At 45.1% G+C, this 17,009-nt stretch overlaps 1 protein-coding gene across 5 annotated transcripts in view; it reads right to left on the reverse strand.

Annotated features, from left to right (window-relative positions):
- Nucleotides 1-16,557, reverse strand: part of RBL1 (RB transcriptional corepressor like 1) — an 81,837-nt gene extending 65,280 nt beyond the window's left edge. For 3 of the 5 annotated variants that reach the window (XM_077832429.1, XM_077832430.1, XM_077832428.1), the window contains exons 1-3: nt 16,333-16,557; nt 7,003-7,136; nt 5,893-6,093 (exon numbers count right to left, since the gene is read on the reverse strand). In XM_077832429.1, coding sequence (XP_077688555.1) covers nt 5,893-6,093; nt 7,003-7,136; nt 16,333-16,482 — 485 coding nt within the window. In that variant the 5' untranslated portion in view covers nt 16,483-16,557. Of the gene's footprint in view, nt 1-5,892; nt 6,094-7,002; nt 7,137-15,791; nt 15,841-16,332 lie in introns of those variants that run through there. The other 2 variants (XM_077832431.1, XM_077832432.1) reach the window with 2 other exon arrangements.
- Between the last annotated feature and the right edge of the window lie 452 nt (nt 16,558-17,009).

Here is a 17,009-nt window from a genome sequence, read left to right on the forward strand (position 1 = left end):
TTCCTGGTCTATCCCCGGCAAAAGCAGCATACCAACAGACACAGACCCTTTGTTTCTCTCCCTCCTCCCAGCTTTTGAAAGTATCTTGTCTCCTCATTGGTCATTTTGGTCAGGTGCCAGCGAGGTTACCTTTAGCTTCTTAACCCTTTACAGGTGACAGGATTTTTCCTCTGGCCAGGAGGGATTTTAAAGGGGTTTACCCTTCCCTTTATATTTACGACAATGATAAAGGGGAAAGGATTTTTAGCCAGGTTGATTAGAACTCTTGTTTTTTGTTTACACCAATTTCACAGCTACAACTAACACCTTTGAGAGAAAAAGTCAGCTGAATTCAATTACTCCTGGGGGAATACTGCGCCACTGCACACAAAATTAACAAGCTGTGCATATTTTTCATTTTTTGCATAGAAAAAAAGTTTCTTCCAGAGAGTTGCTTCAGTTCTGCCTTTTCCCCCACCGAGGGCACTATGGCACTAGAACAGAGCAGCAGCTCCCAGCCAGCTAGGAAAGAGAAAGAGCCTGCCTTCTTCACAGTGCCTGTTGGGCCAGATCAGGAGACAGGGGACATAGGGAGACTGCATGGGATTGCTGTGGGGGTCAGACAGTGGCTCGTAAGGGCTAGTAGGGGAGGACAGCCTGGGGCAGGGAAATGGGAATTGAAGTGCAGGGCTACAGGGGGGAGGGAGGTGCAGGGCCACCTGGAGACAGGGGGATATCTGAATGGAGGTACAGACATATGGGGACAGGGGGAGTGGGTGTCTGAAGGGGGGCGGAAGGACAGGTCGACAGAGGGTGCAAGGACACATGGGGATGGGGCCACATGTGCCTGACTGTATGGAAGAGGCTAGGGGTCGGCCAGAGTATGCATGGTGGAAACTCCCTAACAATCCCTTCCCATCACCCCAAAAAAACCTGTTCCATACTTTTCCCCAACCCTCCAAGTTCACGTCCAGGCTCCTTCCCAGCAATTACTTCCCTCTCCCTCAGCTACCCTTAACTCCCCCAGTCTTTGCACTACCTCTGAGGGGTGTGGGAAACATGGTTCTGTAGTGTACTTTAAATGAATTACTACTCAGCATTCTGTATTAAAAATGAATTACTCCGAATTCTGTATTAATATACCTAGTAAGGAATCTATTTGTCAAAAAACATTTCCTGAATCTTTTTTGTTGTCTGTATTGTTACAGACATACTTGCTGACAGGTACTTTGAAATAAATGACCAAAAATAATTGAAACTGGTGTGATTATATTGGGTTATTTTGACAAATAAAATATACAGAATTTTGCAGAATTTTAAAATATAGTGCGCAGAATCTTTAATTTTTTAGAGCAGAATTCCCCACAGAATATTCAATTCCCCCTTTAATTAAGATAACAGAAGCTTTCCAACAGATACATGCAGGGTGGATTTGATTTAAATCACTACTCAGGAAGACTCTATTTAATCATGGTTTTCTACATAAACGTGCATTCTTGTTGGCTGTTATAAGCCTAATACGTATTCTTCACAACTCAGAGATAGATGTAGGTTTCATTTTTGGAAGGTACACACTATATATTTTTAAACAGTGATTTATTTTGAAAACTTTTCATATTAGTTTTACAGCTATATCTGAAAATGAATGATTGTTTGGTTATTTCGTTTACTAAAGGTAACTGAAGCAGATATTTATGAAGTCATTGGGAGGTGTACAATCTCCAGTTCAACAGGTTAATCATTAATATTTGGACGATTTTCTTGCTATGCTAAATTAGGAGGAGATCACCACCAGACAGACATTTAAGTTGTTTTATTTAACTAAAACAACATCATGTATTCTGGATTTTTTTCTTCAACAGCAAACACATAATATTTTAACAAAAGAGCATATGTCCCTCACTTCTCACATTTATCTCCAAACTTCTTCTCCTTGTCCAGATCTATTCCGCCCCCAACCATCTTCTATTCATTAAACCTTTTGAAAATTTGCACTTTTAGAGAGAGGTAAGGGATTGACTCTGTGTACACCAATTTGCAGAGGGACAATAGAGTTGAGGTCTGTTATTTCTCACCTCTATATATTATTTAAAAACATTTTTGCTGTTAACAAGTACGTTACTTCTGGAGACACAAATCCACAGTTTGAGAACTGCAAAACTAAACATCTCTGATGGTATCTTCTAGACTGAGCACTGAGTCCCATTGGGTAGATAGAAAGGTTAACCTAAATAATCTATACAGAAGCCCCTGAAACCCCATAAAATTGGGTCCCTAATCCATGAACTATTGGAACTCATTTACAAAACTTTTCTTAAAAATTACATGAATATATTGTCTCTTTCTATAGAATTAGAATTTCTCATCCCTATTCCATGATATGATACCTTTGAGCTATAGTGTATATTAATTAAAACTTATCAAAAAAATCCTATTTAAATTTAAATTTTTTTAAAATCATTGATTTTTATCCACCCTGGATATATGAGGACTCCCAAATCTCTCTCTCTCTCTCTCTCTCTCAAAAAACATCAAACAAAAAAACCCCACCAGAAACAAACAAAAAACCCCCCACAGACTTGATCTCTCATATTTCTCATGTAAGACAATCAGAAAACTTTTTTTTAAAATGAATATTTTTTGGACATCAGAAAGAAGCACACAAACCCAATTAAAAAAAGAACTATGTAGGATACTTGACAATGCATAACATTACGCACCCATTCAGAAAAGTAAAACAATATTGTAGCCTTCTGAACATAAAGGAATCATTTCAGGAAAACTAAATTACAAGAGCTAGTATCTGAACAGGACACTGAGGCCAATACCCCTACTCTTGAAAGAAGTGCTATAGGATTTTTGTTGAACACAAGTAATCAGAACTTTAGCTTGAGGTTTCATTTGAAGAACAGTATCTTCAGCATCACAGCAGGTGCTTAATGCTCACCCAAACAGGGGCACTAGTGCTAGCCAAAGTCCTGATATCTTGCAACCAATTGCATGCAGGATGACCAGGCACTTATGCAGAGCCCCACTGACATCAATGGAACTCCACAGGGGCATACATGCAACTAAGTGCATCTCATTGCAGAACTGAACCCAAAAGTGACATCTATCAAGTTAACACCTTTTCCTGATTTTCAAAGTATAAATCATGGCCTTACCATTGCTTAAACAGAAGTTTTCAGTAGGGCTGTCAAGCGACTAAAAACAATTTATAGCAATTAATCACACTGTTAAACAATAGAATACCATTTATTTAAATGTTTTTGGATGTTTACTACATTTTCAAATATATTTATTTTAATTACAACACAGAACACAAAGTGTACAGTGCCCACTTTATATTTATTTTTGATTATATACATTTGCACTGTAAAAAACAAAAGAAATAGTATTTTCAATTCACTTAATATAATAAGTACTGTAGTGCAATCTCTTTACCATGAAAGTTGAACTTACAAATGTCAAATTACGTACAAAAAAAACTGCATTCAAAAATAAAACAATATAAAACTTTAGAGCCTAAAAGTCCACTCAGTCCAATCGCTCAGACAAGCAAGTTTAGTTACATTTGCAGGAGATAATGCTGTTCGCTTCTTGTTTACAATGTCACCTGAGAGTGAGAACAGGCATTCGCATTGCACTGTTGGAACCGTAACAACACTGCCTCTGGCAGGACACAACTGAGAATATCAATTCAGGATTGCTTAGAGCAGGGCAGTTACAGACAAAGCCTGGGTTTCCTTTACTATTAAGGCACACCAAACCAACCAAACACAGAAGACCTTGGTTTTACCCCACTGGCTAACCAGAAGTCATACAAGCAATTTCCCTTAGATACTCCAGTTCCCTTGTATCACCACCAGCACCGCTTCTTATGGGGATGAATGGTTATGAAAACAAATACCCCAGTAAAAGAAAAAAGGTTCTCCCGATCCCAAAGGACCAAGTCCCAGACCCAAGTCAGATCTTACCCACAAATCACGCTGTTGCCAATCCTTTAGAATCTAAAATCTAAAGGTTTATCCATAAAAAGAAATATAGATGAGAGTTAGAATTGGTTAAATGGAATCAAATACATATAACAATTGCAAAGTTCTTAGTTCAGGCTTGATGGGATTACTGCTCAATTAAACTGATCAAGTCTCTGGAATACAAACATCCCAGCTTGGATGGGTCTGTCAGTCCTTTGTTTGGAGCTTCAGTTTCAAGTGAAGTTCCTTCAGAATTAAGAAGCAGGAATGAAGACAAAATGGAGGGGTTTCCAGGGCCTTTTATATCCTCAGCCATGTGGAAGGAAACCCCTTTTTTCTCCTGTGCAAAATCACAGCAACAAGATGGAGTTTGTAGTCACCTGGGCACATTACATGTCCATGAATGATTCAGGTTTTTGCAGGCCGATGCCATTGTTTACATGTTAGTTTGAACGCTCCCAGGAAAGCTCAGATGTGGATTGGTGTCTCCCAAAGTCCATGGTCAGTTAAGTGTTTCGTGATTGGGAACTTACTGAAAATAGTCCTTTCCCAAGAAGCTGACCAAATGCTTTACTGGGGCTACTTAGAATCAAACACATTGAGATACAAGTACATAGCCAATATTCATAACTTCAAATATAAAAATGATACACACATACAGACAGCATAATCATAACCAGCAAACTACAACCTTTCCATAGACACCCCCTTGACCTCCTCTGCACAATATTCGCTGCAAATATATAACAGTGCTTGCAACAATGATCTATACAGTCACAGTTCTTGTCAATAACATCACACCGGCGTTGCAAGATATTTACGTGCTAGATGTGCTAACCACTATTCCAGAGGATATGCATGCATACTGATGACAGGTTCTGCTTGAAAACAATCCAAAGCAGAGCGGACTGATGTATGTTAATTTTCATCATCTGAGTCAGATGCCACCAGCAGAAGGTTGATTTTCTTTTTTGGTGGTTTGGGTTCTGTAGTTTCCGCATCCAAGTGTTGCTCTTTTAAGACTTCTAAAAGCATGCTCCACATCTCGTTCCTGTCAGATTTTGGACAGCACTTCAGATTCTTAAACCTTCAGTCGAGTACTGTAGCTATCTTTAGAAATCTCACATTGGTACCTTCTTTGCATTTTTTCAAATCTGCAGTGACAGTGTTTGTAAATTAAACAACATGTGCTGAGTCATCATCTGAGCTCTCCCGCAAGGAGTTCAGTCACAAATTTAATTAACGCACTATTTTTTTTTAAACAAACATCATCAGCATGGAAGCATGTCCTCCGGAATGGTAGATGAAGCATGAAGGGGCATACAAATGTTTAGCATATCTGGCATGTAAATATCTTGCAATGCCGACTACTAAAAGTGCCATGCGAATGCCTGTTCTCACTTTCAGGTGATACTGTAAATAAGAAGCAGGCAACAGTATCTCCCGTAAATGTAAACAAACTTGTTTGTCTTTGCAAATGGCTGAACAAGAAGTAGGACTGAGTGAATTTGTAGGCTCTAAAGTTTTACATAGTTTTGTTTTTGAGTGCAGTTATGTAACAAAACAAAATAAAAATCTACATTTGTAAGTTATACTTTTATGATAGAGATTGCACTACAGTACTTGTATGAGGTGAATTGAAAAACGCTTTTTTAAAATCATTTTTACAGTGCAAATATTTGTAATAAATAATATAAAGTGAGCACTGTACACTTTGTATTCTGTGTTGTAATAGAAATCAAAATATTTTAAAATGTAGAAAAACCATCCAAAATATTTAATAAACAATAGAATACTGATTGAAATTTTAACAGTGCAATTAATTGCAATTATTTTTTTTAATTGCAGTCAATTTTTTTGAGTTAATTGTGCGAGTTAACTGCAATTAATCGACAGCCCTGGTTTTCACTAAAATCATTTAAATCTCTCAATATACCTCTGTTTCCTGCTCCTTTGTGGTTTAGGTGTTTCTTCATAAGGATTTTGAAATACATCCAAAAATATTGGTTCAAACTTTCTGAAAATCACAGTCGATACTTCAAAGTTTCTCTCCAGCCTCTCCATTCGTTCCCGAAATTCCTGTGGCAGGTCTGACATGTCCATCCACTTTTTCATTTTACTAAAAAACTGAATTAAACTTAAAAGAGCAACATTTAATTATAATTTAATCTCCAGCCATGAAACAGATTAAATACTTTAGACTAAGATTTTCCCCCCCCAATTCTTAATCTTTTCTTAAAAAGATGGACTTTTGGTGAAAACCAAATCTGACTAATTTATTGCTTAGTAACTGCTTTAATTACAGAAAAGGATAAACACACTTTGCTAGACTCTAGTGCTGAGTATGTTCCACACAGTTGACTCTTACTTGGGGATTTCCTTTGGTTTCCACACCCTTACATGGATTCATTTAGATCAGAGAACGTGGCTCTCTTTGGTGGGGTCAGAAAAAACAGAAAAGTTGAGGGGCAGGGAAAATGTAATTTTCACGACTGGGTGCTTAACCAAGACCCCTGTATTGAAGAATTACGTGTTGAACTAACACTGAAGTGCATAAATACTTATGTAATTATATATCTCTAAGCACCCAAGCATTCATCTGAGTTTTAAAAGTTAACCGTTTTAAAATATTTAATTTAAACGGTTAACAAATTAAAGGGCTGGCTAAGGCCCAGCCAGAGCGGGGCCGGACTGGGGGGTTAACACTTACCGGTTAACCGGTAACACTAATGCTTACCAGTTAACTGGTTAACATCCCTACTCTGGCCTATGTTATGGAGGAAATAAGACTAGAGGATCTTAACAGTCCCCTCTGGCCTTAATATCTGTGAAAACTGGATAATGTGCTGGATTTTATATTTGTGCAATATCAATGATACCCTACTTCCACCGCTATGAGGAAAGTGCCATTCTGCTTTCAGTTAGAATGTAAGTAAAACAGCAGTCAAAAGGGGAGCAGATCTAGAATAAGGGAAAAAAGAAGCTGTGACTACACACAGACGTTTAGGTCTCCAGAAAAAAGCAAAAACCAAAAACACAAAAGTACCTTAGTTTGGCTGACCGTAGTATCCTAGTCAGTGAAACGCAGTTTCCTTCCATAAGACCACTTCCAACAGTGGGAAGTATGCTTTTACGACAAGCAACATATAGAGCACAAGCCAACCAATGCACCACTTCTCCCTGTCAAACCAGAAGTAAACAATCAATGGACAAACTTTTCCAGGGCAACAATGCTCAATTTGCAGTCTCAGCTTTTCATCTAGTTCAAGTATCTCTAAAATCCTTTGGGACAGGAACAAGAACCAACATTTACTCAGGGTTGGATGATTTTTTCTTTTTAAATCTGGCCGGAACAAGGGAACCAAAACTGCCCAAATGGAACCACACCATAACTTCCTAGGAGTGGAAGACTATCCTTAATTTGCATGGAACAGAGTAGACAGCAGCTGATTGTTCCTTTAAAGACAGACAGACACTACAAGGCCTGCAATATGATTTGGCCACTTAGATCACAATAAACCACTGCATATTGCAGAGCCCTGAGGTCTCTGCTGACTGCACCTCTGTGTTAAAGATAATATACTGTAGTACTCCACAAGGCCACAATCTGGCTACTGATCAGCTGGAAACCCATTATCATTTCTGCAACATCAGGGAAGCCAGCCCTGTCTATTTTATCCCCCTACTGGCACCTTCACATGGAAGTTCTTCCATGTTTCCTTATAGTTAGAATGCCCTCTCCAAACTATTGTTAAAGCCCATGGGTGCCGGTTTGTATAATTTTTGGTGGTGCCCAGAACAGGTCCAAGCAGAGCCGGGGCAACCACCCCGAGCCCCAGGGGGACTCAAAAAGAATCCTTCTTTTTGTAGTTTACATTTACAACACACACTTTGCTTCTCTACAAAAGAAAAAGGACACTAAACTTTCTAAACTACTACATGCTACAAGGGGCCACAGCAATGGTTCCCTCAACCCACCCAGCAATATTGTTAACCTATCCAACTATACTCTCAGACCAGCAGAAGCAGCTGTCCTATCTCGGGGCCTCTCCTTCTGCCCCTCCACCCCCACGAACATGATACAGTTCTGTGGTGACCTAGAATCCTATTTTCGACGTCTCCGACTCAAGGAATATTTCCAAAATACCTCTGAACAACATACTAATCCACAGAGGCCTCCCTACCAACACTACAAAAAGAAGGATTCTAGGTGGACTCCTCCTGAAGGTCGAAACAGCAGACTGGACTTCTACATAGAGTGCTTCCGCCAACGTGCACGGGCTGAAATTGTGGAAAAGCAGCATCACTTGCCCCATAACCTCAGCCGTGCAGAACACGATGCCATCCACAGCCTCAGAAACAACTCTGACATCATAATCAAAAAGGCTGACAAAGGAGGTGCTGTTGTCATCATGAATAGGTCGGAATATGAACAAGAGGCTGCTCGGCAGCTCTCCAGCACCACTTTCTACAAGCCATTACCCTATGATCCCACTGAGAGTTACCAAAAGAAACTACACCATTTGCTCAAGAAACTTCCTGAAAAAGCACAAGATCAAATCCGCACAGACACACCCCTGGAACCCCGACCTGGGATATTCTATCTACTACCCAAGATCCATAAACCTGGAAATCCTGGGCGCCCCATCATCTCAGGCTTTGGCACCCTGACAGCAGGATTGTCTGGCTAGGTAGTCTCCCTCCTCAGGCCCTACGCTACCAGCACTCCCAGCTACCTTCGAGACACCACTGACTTCCTGAGGAAACTTCAATCCATCGGTGATCTTCCTGATAACACCATCCTGGCCACTATGGATGTAGAAGCCCTCTACACCAACATTCCACACAAAGATGGACTACAAGCCGTCAAGAACACTATCCCCGATAATGTCACAGCCAACCTGGTGGCTGAACTTTGTGACTTTGTCCTTACCCATAACTATTTTACATTTGGGGACAACGTATACCTTCAGATCAGCGGCACTGCTATGGGTACCCGCATGGCCCCACAGTATGCCAACATTTTTATGGCTGATTTAGAACAACGCTTCCTCAGCTCTCATCCCCTAAAGCCCCTACTCTACTTGCGCTATATTGATGACATCTTCATCATCTGGACCCATGGAAAAGAAGCCCTTGAGGAATTCCACCATGATTTCAACAATTTCCATCCCACCATCAACCTCAGCCTGGTCCAGGCCACACAAGAGATCCACTTCCTGGACACTACAGTGCTAATAAACAATGGTCACATAAACACCACCCTATACCGGAAACCTACTGACCGCTATTCCTACCTACATGCCTCCAGCTTTCACCCTGACCACACCACACGATCCATCGTCTACAGCCAAGTTCTGCGATACAACCGTATTTGCTCCAACCCCTCAGACAGAGACAAACACCTACAAGATCTCTGTCAAGCTTTCTTACAACTACAATACCCACCTGCGGAAGTGAAGAAACAGATTGATAGAGCCAGAAGAGTTCCCAGAAGTCACCTACTACAGGACAGGCCTAACAAAGAAAATAACAGAATGCCACTAGCCGTCACCTTCAGCCCCCAACTAAAACCCCTCCAACGCATTATTAAGGATCTACAACCTATCCTGAAGGATGACCCAACACTCTCACAAATCTTGGGAGACAGGCCAGTCCTTGCCTACAGACAGCCCCGCAACCTGAAGCAAATACTCACCAACAACCACATACCACACAACAGAACCACTAACCCAGGAACCTATCCTTGCAACAAAGCCCGTTGCCAACTGTGCCCACATATCTATTCAGGGGACACCATCAAAGGGCCTAATAACATCAGCCACACTATCAGAGGCTCGTTCACCTGCACATCCACCAATGTGATATATGCCATCATGTGCCAGCAATGCCCCTCTGCCATGTACATTGGTCAAACTGGACAGTCTCTACGTAAAAGAATAAATGGACACAAATCAGATGTCAAGAATTATAACATTCATAAACCAGTCGGAGAACACTTCAATCTCTCTGGTCACGCAATCACAGACATGAAGGTCGCTATCTTATAACAAAAACACGTCAAATCCAGACTCCAGCGAGAAACTGCTGAATTGGAATTCATTTGCAAATTGGATACTATTAATTTAGTCTTAAATAGAGACTGGGAGTGGCTAAGTCATTATGCAAGGTAGCCTATTTCCCCTTGTTTTTTCCTACCCCCCCCCCGCCGTTCTGGTTAAACTTGGATTTAAACTTGGAGAGTGGTCAGTTTGGATGAGCTATTGCCTGCAGGAGAGTGAGTTTGTGTGTGTATGGGGGTGGGGGGGGGTGAGAAAACCTGGATTTGTGCTGGAAATGGCCCACCTTGATTATCATGCACATTGTAGGGAGAGTGGTCACTTTGGATAAGCTATTACGAGCAGGAGAGTGAGTTTGTGTGTGTGGGGGGGGGGGCGGAGGGTGAGAAAACCTGGATTTGTGCTGGAAATGGCCCAACTTGATGATCACTTTAGATAAGCTATTACCAGCAGGACAGTGGGGTGGGAGGAGGTATTGTTTCATGGTCTGTGTGTGTATATAATGTCTTCTGCAATTTCCACGGTATGCATCCAATGAAGTGAGCTGTAGCTGATGGAAGCTCATGCTCAAATAAATTGATTAGTCTCTAAGGTGCCACAAGTACTCCTTTTCTTTTTGCGAATACAGACTAACACGGCTGCTACTCTGCAACCTGTTCAAGAACAAGGCAAAGTTTGTGCCTTGGGAAATTTTTTAACCTAAGCTGGTAAAAATAAGCTTAGGGGGTCTTTCATGCGGGTCCCCACATCTGTACCCTAGAGTTCAGAGTGGGGAGGGAACCTTGACAGGGTATGACAGGGACCAGCAGCAGTGCCATGTGAAAGCCAAGCAGCTGCAGCAGCATACCAGGTGGCCAGGGAGGCCAACAACCAATTTAGTGCCAAGCCACAGACCTGCCCCTTTTATAAAGAGCTGCATGCCACCCTCAGCAGAGATTGCAGCACCCCTCTCAAAAGCACCATGAATAGCTTGAAAGAGCTTAAGTCACACACCCCTGCCACAAACAGCGAAGAGTAGGAGATATTGGACGAAGAGGAGGATGGGGGACAGGTGACCATGGGATCCAGCTGTGCAGTGAGCCAGGACCTATTTTTGACTCCACTGCAGTCCAGCACGAGTGAGCCCAATGCAGGGGAAGGAACCTTGGCTAAGAGTGTACATAAATTTTCAATTACAAAGTTTCCCCCCCCCAAAGTAGTAGGACACAATCTTTTCACTTTTCATTAATTTACTCATGCTAGAAGAGGTAGTGGTACCATCAAGAGGTAGAGCTGCTATCTGATTTTCATCTCTAGAGCTAGGGAGGGTGACCAAGCATAGCAGTTTGTTTATGTACACAGGGATGTCCCTTGAATCCTCCTGAGAGATCTCGATGAAGCTTTAATGGAAGTACTCTGCAATCCTCTGATGGTTTCTAGGGAGGGCTGCCTTGTTTCTTCCTCCAAAGTAGGACACTTTCCCTGCCACTCAGTGATAGCTTCAGCAGGCCCCATTACAGTACTCAGGCTAGCAGCACATAGGCCCAGGTGGCTTTGGGATGCCAGTAGCAGCTGCATGAGAGCCTTTGATACCTTCAAGAGTGAGATATCAGCTAAAATCACTATCAACTGTGGAAAAGGGTACCAGTATTCATGGTCATTATCCTATATATTATTATTAGAATCATGCAACCAAGTAATTCCCTTCTCATTTTCCTTCACCTGCCACGATGAGTATGGCCTACTGGGCGGGGGGGGAGAGACAGTGATTGGTGCCATGCACAAGCAATCCCAAGCAGAAGTGAGAATGTAGTGCTTAAAACTTTTGGGGAGCAAGTTTAACATCTTAAGTTTCACTTTCTGTAGTGAATGTACCAACAATAGTACCGCTGTGTGATTTATCTTCAGCTGTTGCCACTGTGGCCTTTGGAGTTTCCCCCTCCACATTTGCAGAGCCACATAAGGTGGAGAAAGAAGAGGACTCAGAATAACATGTTCCAGGACATCCTGCAAGCCAGCGCTGCATTGGACCATAAGCACAGGGCCTGGAGGATGAACAATGCAGAGAGCCTGGAAAAGGAAAGAATGGAGAGGAGAAAGGCCCAGGAGTCCCAGCAGGAAAAGGAGAGGAAGATCAACAGGGCACAGTGGAGCTTCTCAGGCAGCAAACACAGATGCAGCAGACTCTGGTGGACTTCCAGATTCAACAGTCCCAGGCTTGCTCCCTCTGCAGCCCACTGAGACCTCTCATAACCACCACACCCCCAACATTCCAAATGGTTTAAGGAGTCGTTGCAGTACCCTTAATGCCCATCAGAGTAGAGTGATAAAGACAATCACAGCTTCACATACACAGACCTGTGTAAGCCATAGTTGGTATCGGTGTAGCTGAAATGGACATAAAAATTCTTTCACCCTTCATAACTACATTTATTATGTTTTTAATGTATTTGTTGTGAAATTACAATTTTGTTGCACTGATTTTGTTCCAATAGAATTTTATTCTGTAACATAATTCATCTTTATTAGTTCACAACATATACTGCCCTTTATCTGTTACTTCATGTCACACAATCCACATGACCATTCACAAAACAAATAGGTGAACTAATGTTATATTCCTACATGTACAGCAATCACCAACCGATTCCTACCAGGCCGCAAAAGAGCAAGCTCAGATAGAGTACACTACACCACCATACATTACTCACTATTAAAATGGTCATTCAAAGCCTTCCTGAGCCATTTCGCTCTGCCTTGAGCCCTTGTATTTGGATGTTCAAATTCATCAGACAGCCATGCCACCTCAGCAGAAACTTTCCCCCCTTTGCCATACATACATTATGCAGGCCAAAGCAGACAGCTATAACCATTGGGATATTTTTCTCACTGAGGTCCAATCTTGTGAGTTAACAATGCCAGCGACCCTTCATAACAAAAAGCACATTCAACTGTCATTCCACACTGGCTGAGCCAGTAGTTAAATTGTTCCTTGGTGCAGTCGAGGTGGTTGGTGTATGGCCAGGGAAAAAAGGGATAGGCTGGGTCCCCCAGCATCACTGTTGGCATTTCAACATCCCAATAGTAATCCGCCGGTTGGGAAAGAAAGTCCCTGCTCGTAGCTCTATGAACAGTCCTCTGTTCTTAAAGATGCAAGCGTCATGCACATTTCCTGAACAGCCCACATTGATGTCAGTAAAGTGTCCCTGGTGATCCACCAATGTTTGCATAACCACAGAAATGTAGCCCTTTCTGTTGATGTACTCAGTAGCAAGGTGGTCTGGTGCCAAAATAGGGATGTGCGTGTTGTCCACTGTAGTTTTGGAATCCCATTCCTGCAAATCCACCCACTATGTCCTGCACACTGCCAGAGCAGGAGGCAATTAATGGCCCCACACAGTCCCACACCACAACGGCCTCCATGGTATATTTCCCAACTCCGAATTGATTCCCAACTGCCCAGTAGCAATCTGGGGTTGCAAGTCTCCACACTGTGATTCCCACTAACTTCTTCACTATCAGTAAAGCTCTCATTTTGGTGTCCCTGTGCTGGAGGGCAGGTGTGAGCTTGGCACATGAATCCAGGAATGTGGACTTGCACCAAAAGTAGGGATGTAAATATTGGTTAAAAAAAGTAAACCAGTTCAACGATTAAAATTTCGTGTAACCAGTTAACCGAGGTAGCTGGGGCGCCAATCCGGTCAGGGTCCAGCGCAGCCAGGGCTGGGGTCTGATGTGTTGCGGCCAGGGTCCACCCCACCGGCCCGATGTGGGGCCGCCAGGGTTAATGCTTACTGGTTAACCTTTTACATCCCTAGATGAAAGATCTGCAGCCACTGCTCTTCATTCCAAACCTACATTAGAATGAGATCCCACCAGTCAGAGCTTGTTTCTTGAACCCAGAAGCAGCACTCCAACATCTGCAGCTATTTCTGTGAATGCCACCAACAACCTTGAATTGGTTCTCATGATGTAGCACAGCAATGTATCCAAGAAATCGTCATGTTCCCCACTGATTTGTTTTTTCAAGCACCTGTGCAAATACTCCAGGATTGCACACCCTGTGCTTTCAATGTTTATGACAATAGTGCAAAGCTATGCAGTCTCCACGCTTTTGTCAGAGATGACGGACAGCGAGGAGGGCCACGTGGGTTTGTGGAGTTTTGAAATAAAGGCACAAAAATTATGGGATACAGATAACATTATGAGATGGAGACAGCTGCAAACTGGGAAGTAGACCCCACGCTCCCAGTCACCCCTGCATGACTCGTTTCGGCCCGATTATGCATTGCCAAAACTTCCCAAGACAGTGCGCTAGACAGGGGTAAGTTGCACAGTGGGATACCTACTCATGGTGCACTGCATTCTGCATTGATACAAGCATTCTTGGTGAGTATGAGCACCACCAGCATAAGCAGCTAAGTATGCACACACACAAGCAATGTACTAACAGTGACGGCCGTATGCCGACGTAACTTGAGTCAATGTAAGTTTGTAGTGTAGGCATGGACAAAGTACCTCCTGCTCCATCCAACTATCAATCAAATTTGGGGGCTGCTCTAACTTGTGCAAGGGAACTAGGGATCATATGCCAGATGGATCTAGTTCAGAGGTGGGCAAACAATGGCCTGCAGGCCACATCCGGCCCACGGGACCATCCTGCCCTGCCCTTGACCTCCTGACTGGTGAGGCTAGCCCCCGGCCCCTCCTCTTCTGTCTCCTGCGCGCCCCACCCCTGCAGCCATGCTGCTGCGCAGGCAGCGTGGCTTGTGCCCACCCACCTCCCAGGCTTTCCAATAAGCCAGTCCTGCCACTCTGAGCAGCATGGTAAGGGGGTGGGGAGTTGGATAAGGGGCAGAGGATCCCAGGGGGCAGTCAGGGAACCGGGGGGGTGGGGTTGGATAGGCGTGGGAGTCCCAGGGGATCCCGGGAGGGGGCGGTCAGGGGACAAAGAGATGGGTCGGTTGGATGGGTTGGGAGTTCTGAGGGGGACAGTCAGGGGGCAAATAGGCGGCGGGGGGCCAGGCTGATTGGGGAGGCACAGCCTTCCCTGCCTGGCCTTCCATACAGTTTTGCAACCCCAATGTGGCCCTCAGGCCAAAAAGTTTGCCCACCCCAATCTAGCTGGTACACAGCATGCTCTAGCCATTCCTACTTCTTACCCTCTGCACCAGGGGCTGTAGTAAGCTATATTTGCATGTGGTTTCTGTTCTCCCTGCAAATAAGTGGTGAAAAGGGTGAAGGACTGGGCAAAACTCTGCCCCAAAACACTGACTCCTGATTTCTTTGAAAAAGTATGTTCAGCTTTTAGGCTGAAAAATTTGGATACCACCGCTCTGACCTTTAAGGTCAAGATCATTCTAGCATCCTTTGAAAGCAAGATACATATACCCACTTACTCTTGAATAACTTTGACTGTGGACACTCTTGTTCCAGAACAAGGCACTCTTACTCCAGAATAAAAGTGTCACACGTAGACTCCAGCCCTGAATAGTTTGGCATGGTTTTAATGTTTATACTAGCATAACAATATCCTCCAAGAGTGTGATTAAATGACACCACCACCGAGCTATGCTGACTAAACCTCCAGGGTGGACACAGTTGTGAAGCCAGAAGAGGGCTTCCGAGGGCATAGCTAATATTGTTTGGGGAGGTGGTGATCTGGCACCAGAAGTCCTCCTCTCGGTGTACACTGCATCTCCACCGGGTGGGGGCATACATGGCACTCTGCAAGGGACACAGCGCCTTCATGTGTAGACAGGCCCTTATGCATTTTCTCTAATAAGTCACCCTTTACCTGAAACGTGTTTGGCCAACCCCCATTGGCAGAGTACCAGCCAAGGCAGTCAGACCCTGGGGCTGGAGTCCGATCCGCGCAGCCCAGACAGGAGCCTTGGGAACACACGCACACACCTGAGCTGGTGTCTGCGCCAGACCTTCTGCGGGCGCCCCACGTCTGTCTACAGCCTGCAGCCCCTCCGGGCCGGCCGTTCCCCGCCGCGGCGCTCGCCTAGCCCAGCGCGGACCGGGGCTCCCACGGAGCCGAGTCTGCCAGCACGAGCGCTCGCTCACGCCTCCGCCCCAGAGCCAGCGGCCGCCCAGGGGGGAAGCCTGGGCCCTGCAAGGCCGCGGGCAACCCAGGAGCTACCGCAGCAGCACGGCCCCAGGGCCGCCCCGGCCGGCACGCGGCCCGCTTGCTCGGCACCGGGGCGGAGCGGCGTCTACCGGCACCCTGGCGCCTCCTGCGGGTGGATCCCGGGGCAGCGCCAGCTGGGCCCGGCGCCTGCCCCCTGACCCGTCGGGCTCCGGGCGGAGCCGGCCACGGCCCTGCCGCTCACCTCTAGGCTGTACGTGCCCCGCAGCGCCGTGAAGTCCCGCAGAGCCTCGGCGGCGCTGGCCGCGTCCAGGTTGAGGTCCTGGCAGAGGCGGTCGATGACGGCGCGGGCCGAGCCCTGGGCCTCCCCGGCCGGGGGCTCCTTCTGGGACATGGCGGCTCCACAGCCCCCAGCGCCGGCCCAGCGGCTCCGGGTCGAACCCACAAGCCCCTGCGCTCAGCGCGCCAAAACCGCTTCACCCGGCCGGCCCTCATATCCCTCCGCCCAGCCGGGGCCCGCTGCCGCTCTTCCCTCGGAAGTGGCCCTGCAGGAGAAGGTCGGCCCCTAAGCTCTGCGGCCGTTGCCTCTCCCCGGACCCCGCTGCTAGCGGGCCGGCCGCGGAGGAATATGGGGCAGCGGGTCCGGCGCGTGAGCTGGAGGGCGAACTGGTCTTGTTGTGCCGGGCGTAGTGTGAACTGCTCCGACTTAATTTGTCCCCCCCCCCCGTGCAGGGCTAGCCATTTGTAACCGGTAGCGGTGAATAAGAAGTAAGGTTTCAGGGTAGCAGCCGTCTTAGTCTGTATTCGCAAAAAGAAGAGGAGGACTTGTGGCACCTGAGAGACTCACACACTTATTTGAGCATAAGCTTTCGTGAGCTAGAGCTCGCTTCATCGGCTTATGCTCAATTAAATACGTGTGTG

Source organism: Eretmochelys imbricata, chromosome 13 (assembly GCF_965152235.1).
Source record: "Eretmochelys imbricata isolate rEreImb1 chromosome 13, rEreImb1.hap1, whole genome shotgun sequence".
Lineage (NCBI taxonomy): Eukaryota > Metazoa > Chordata > Testudines > Cheloniidae > Eretmochelys > Eretmochelys imbricata.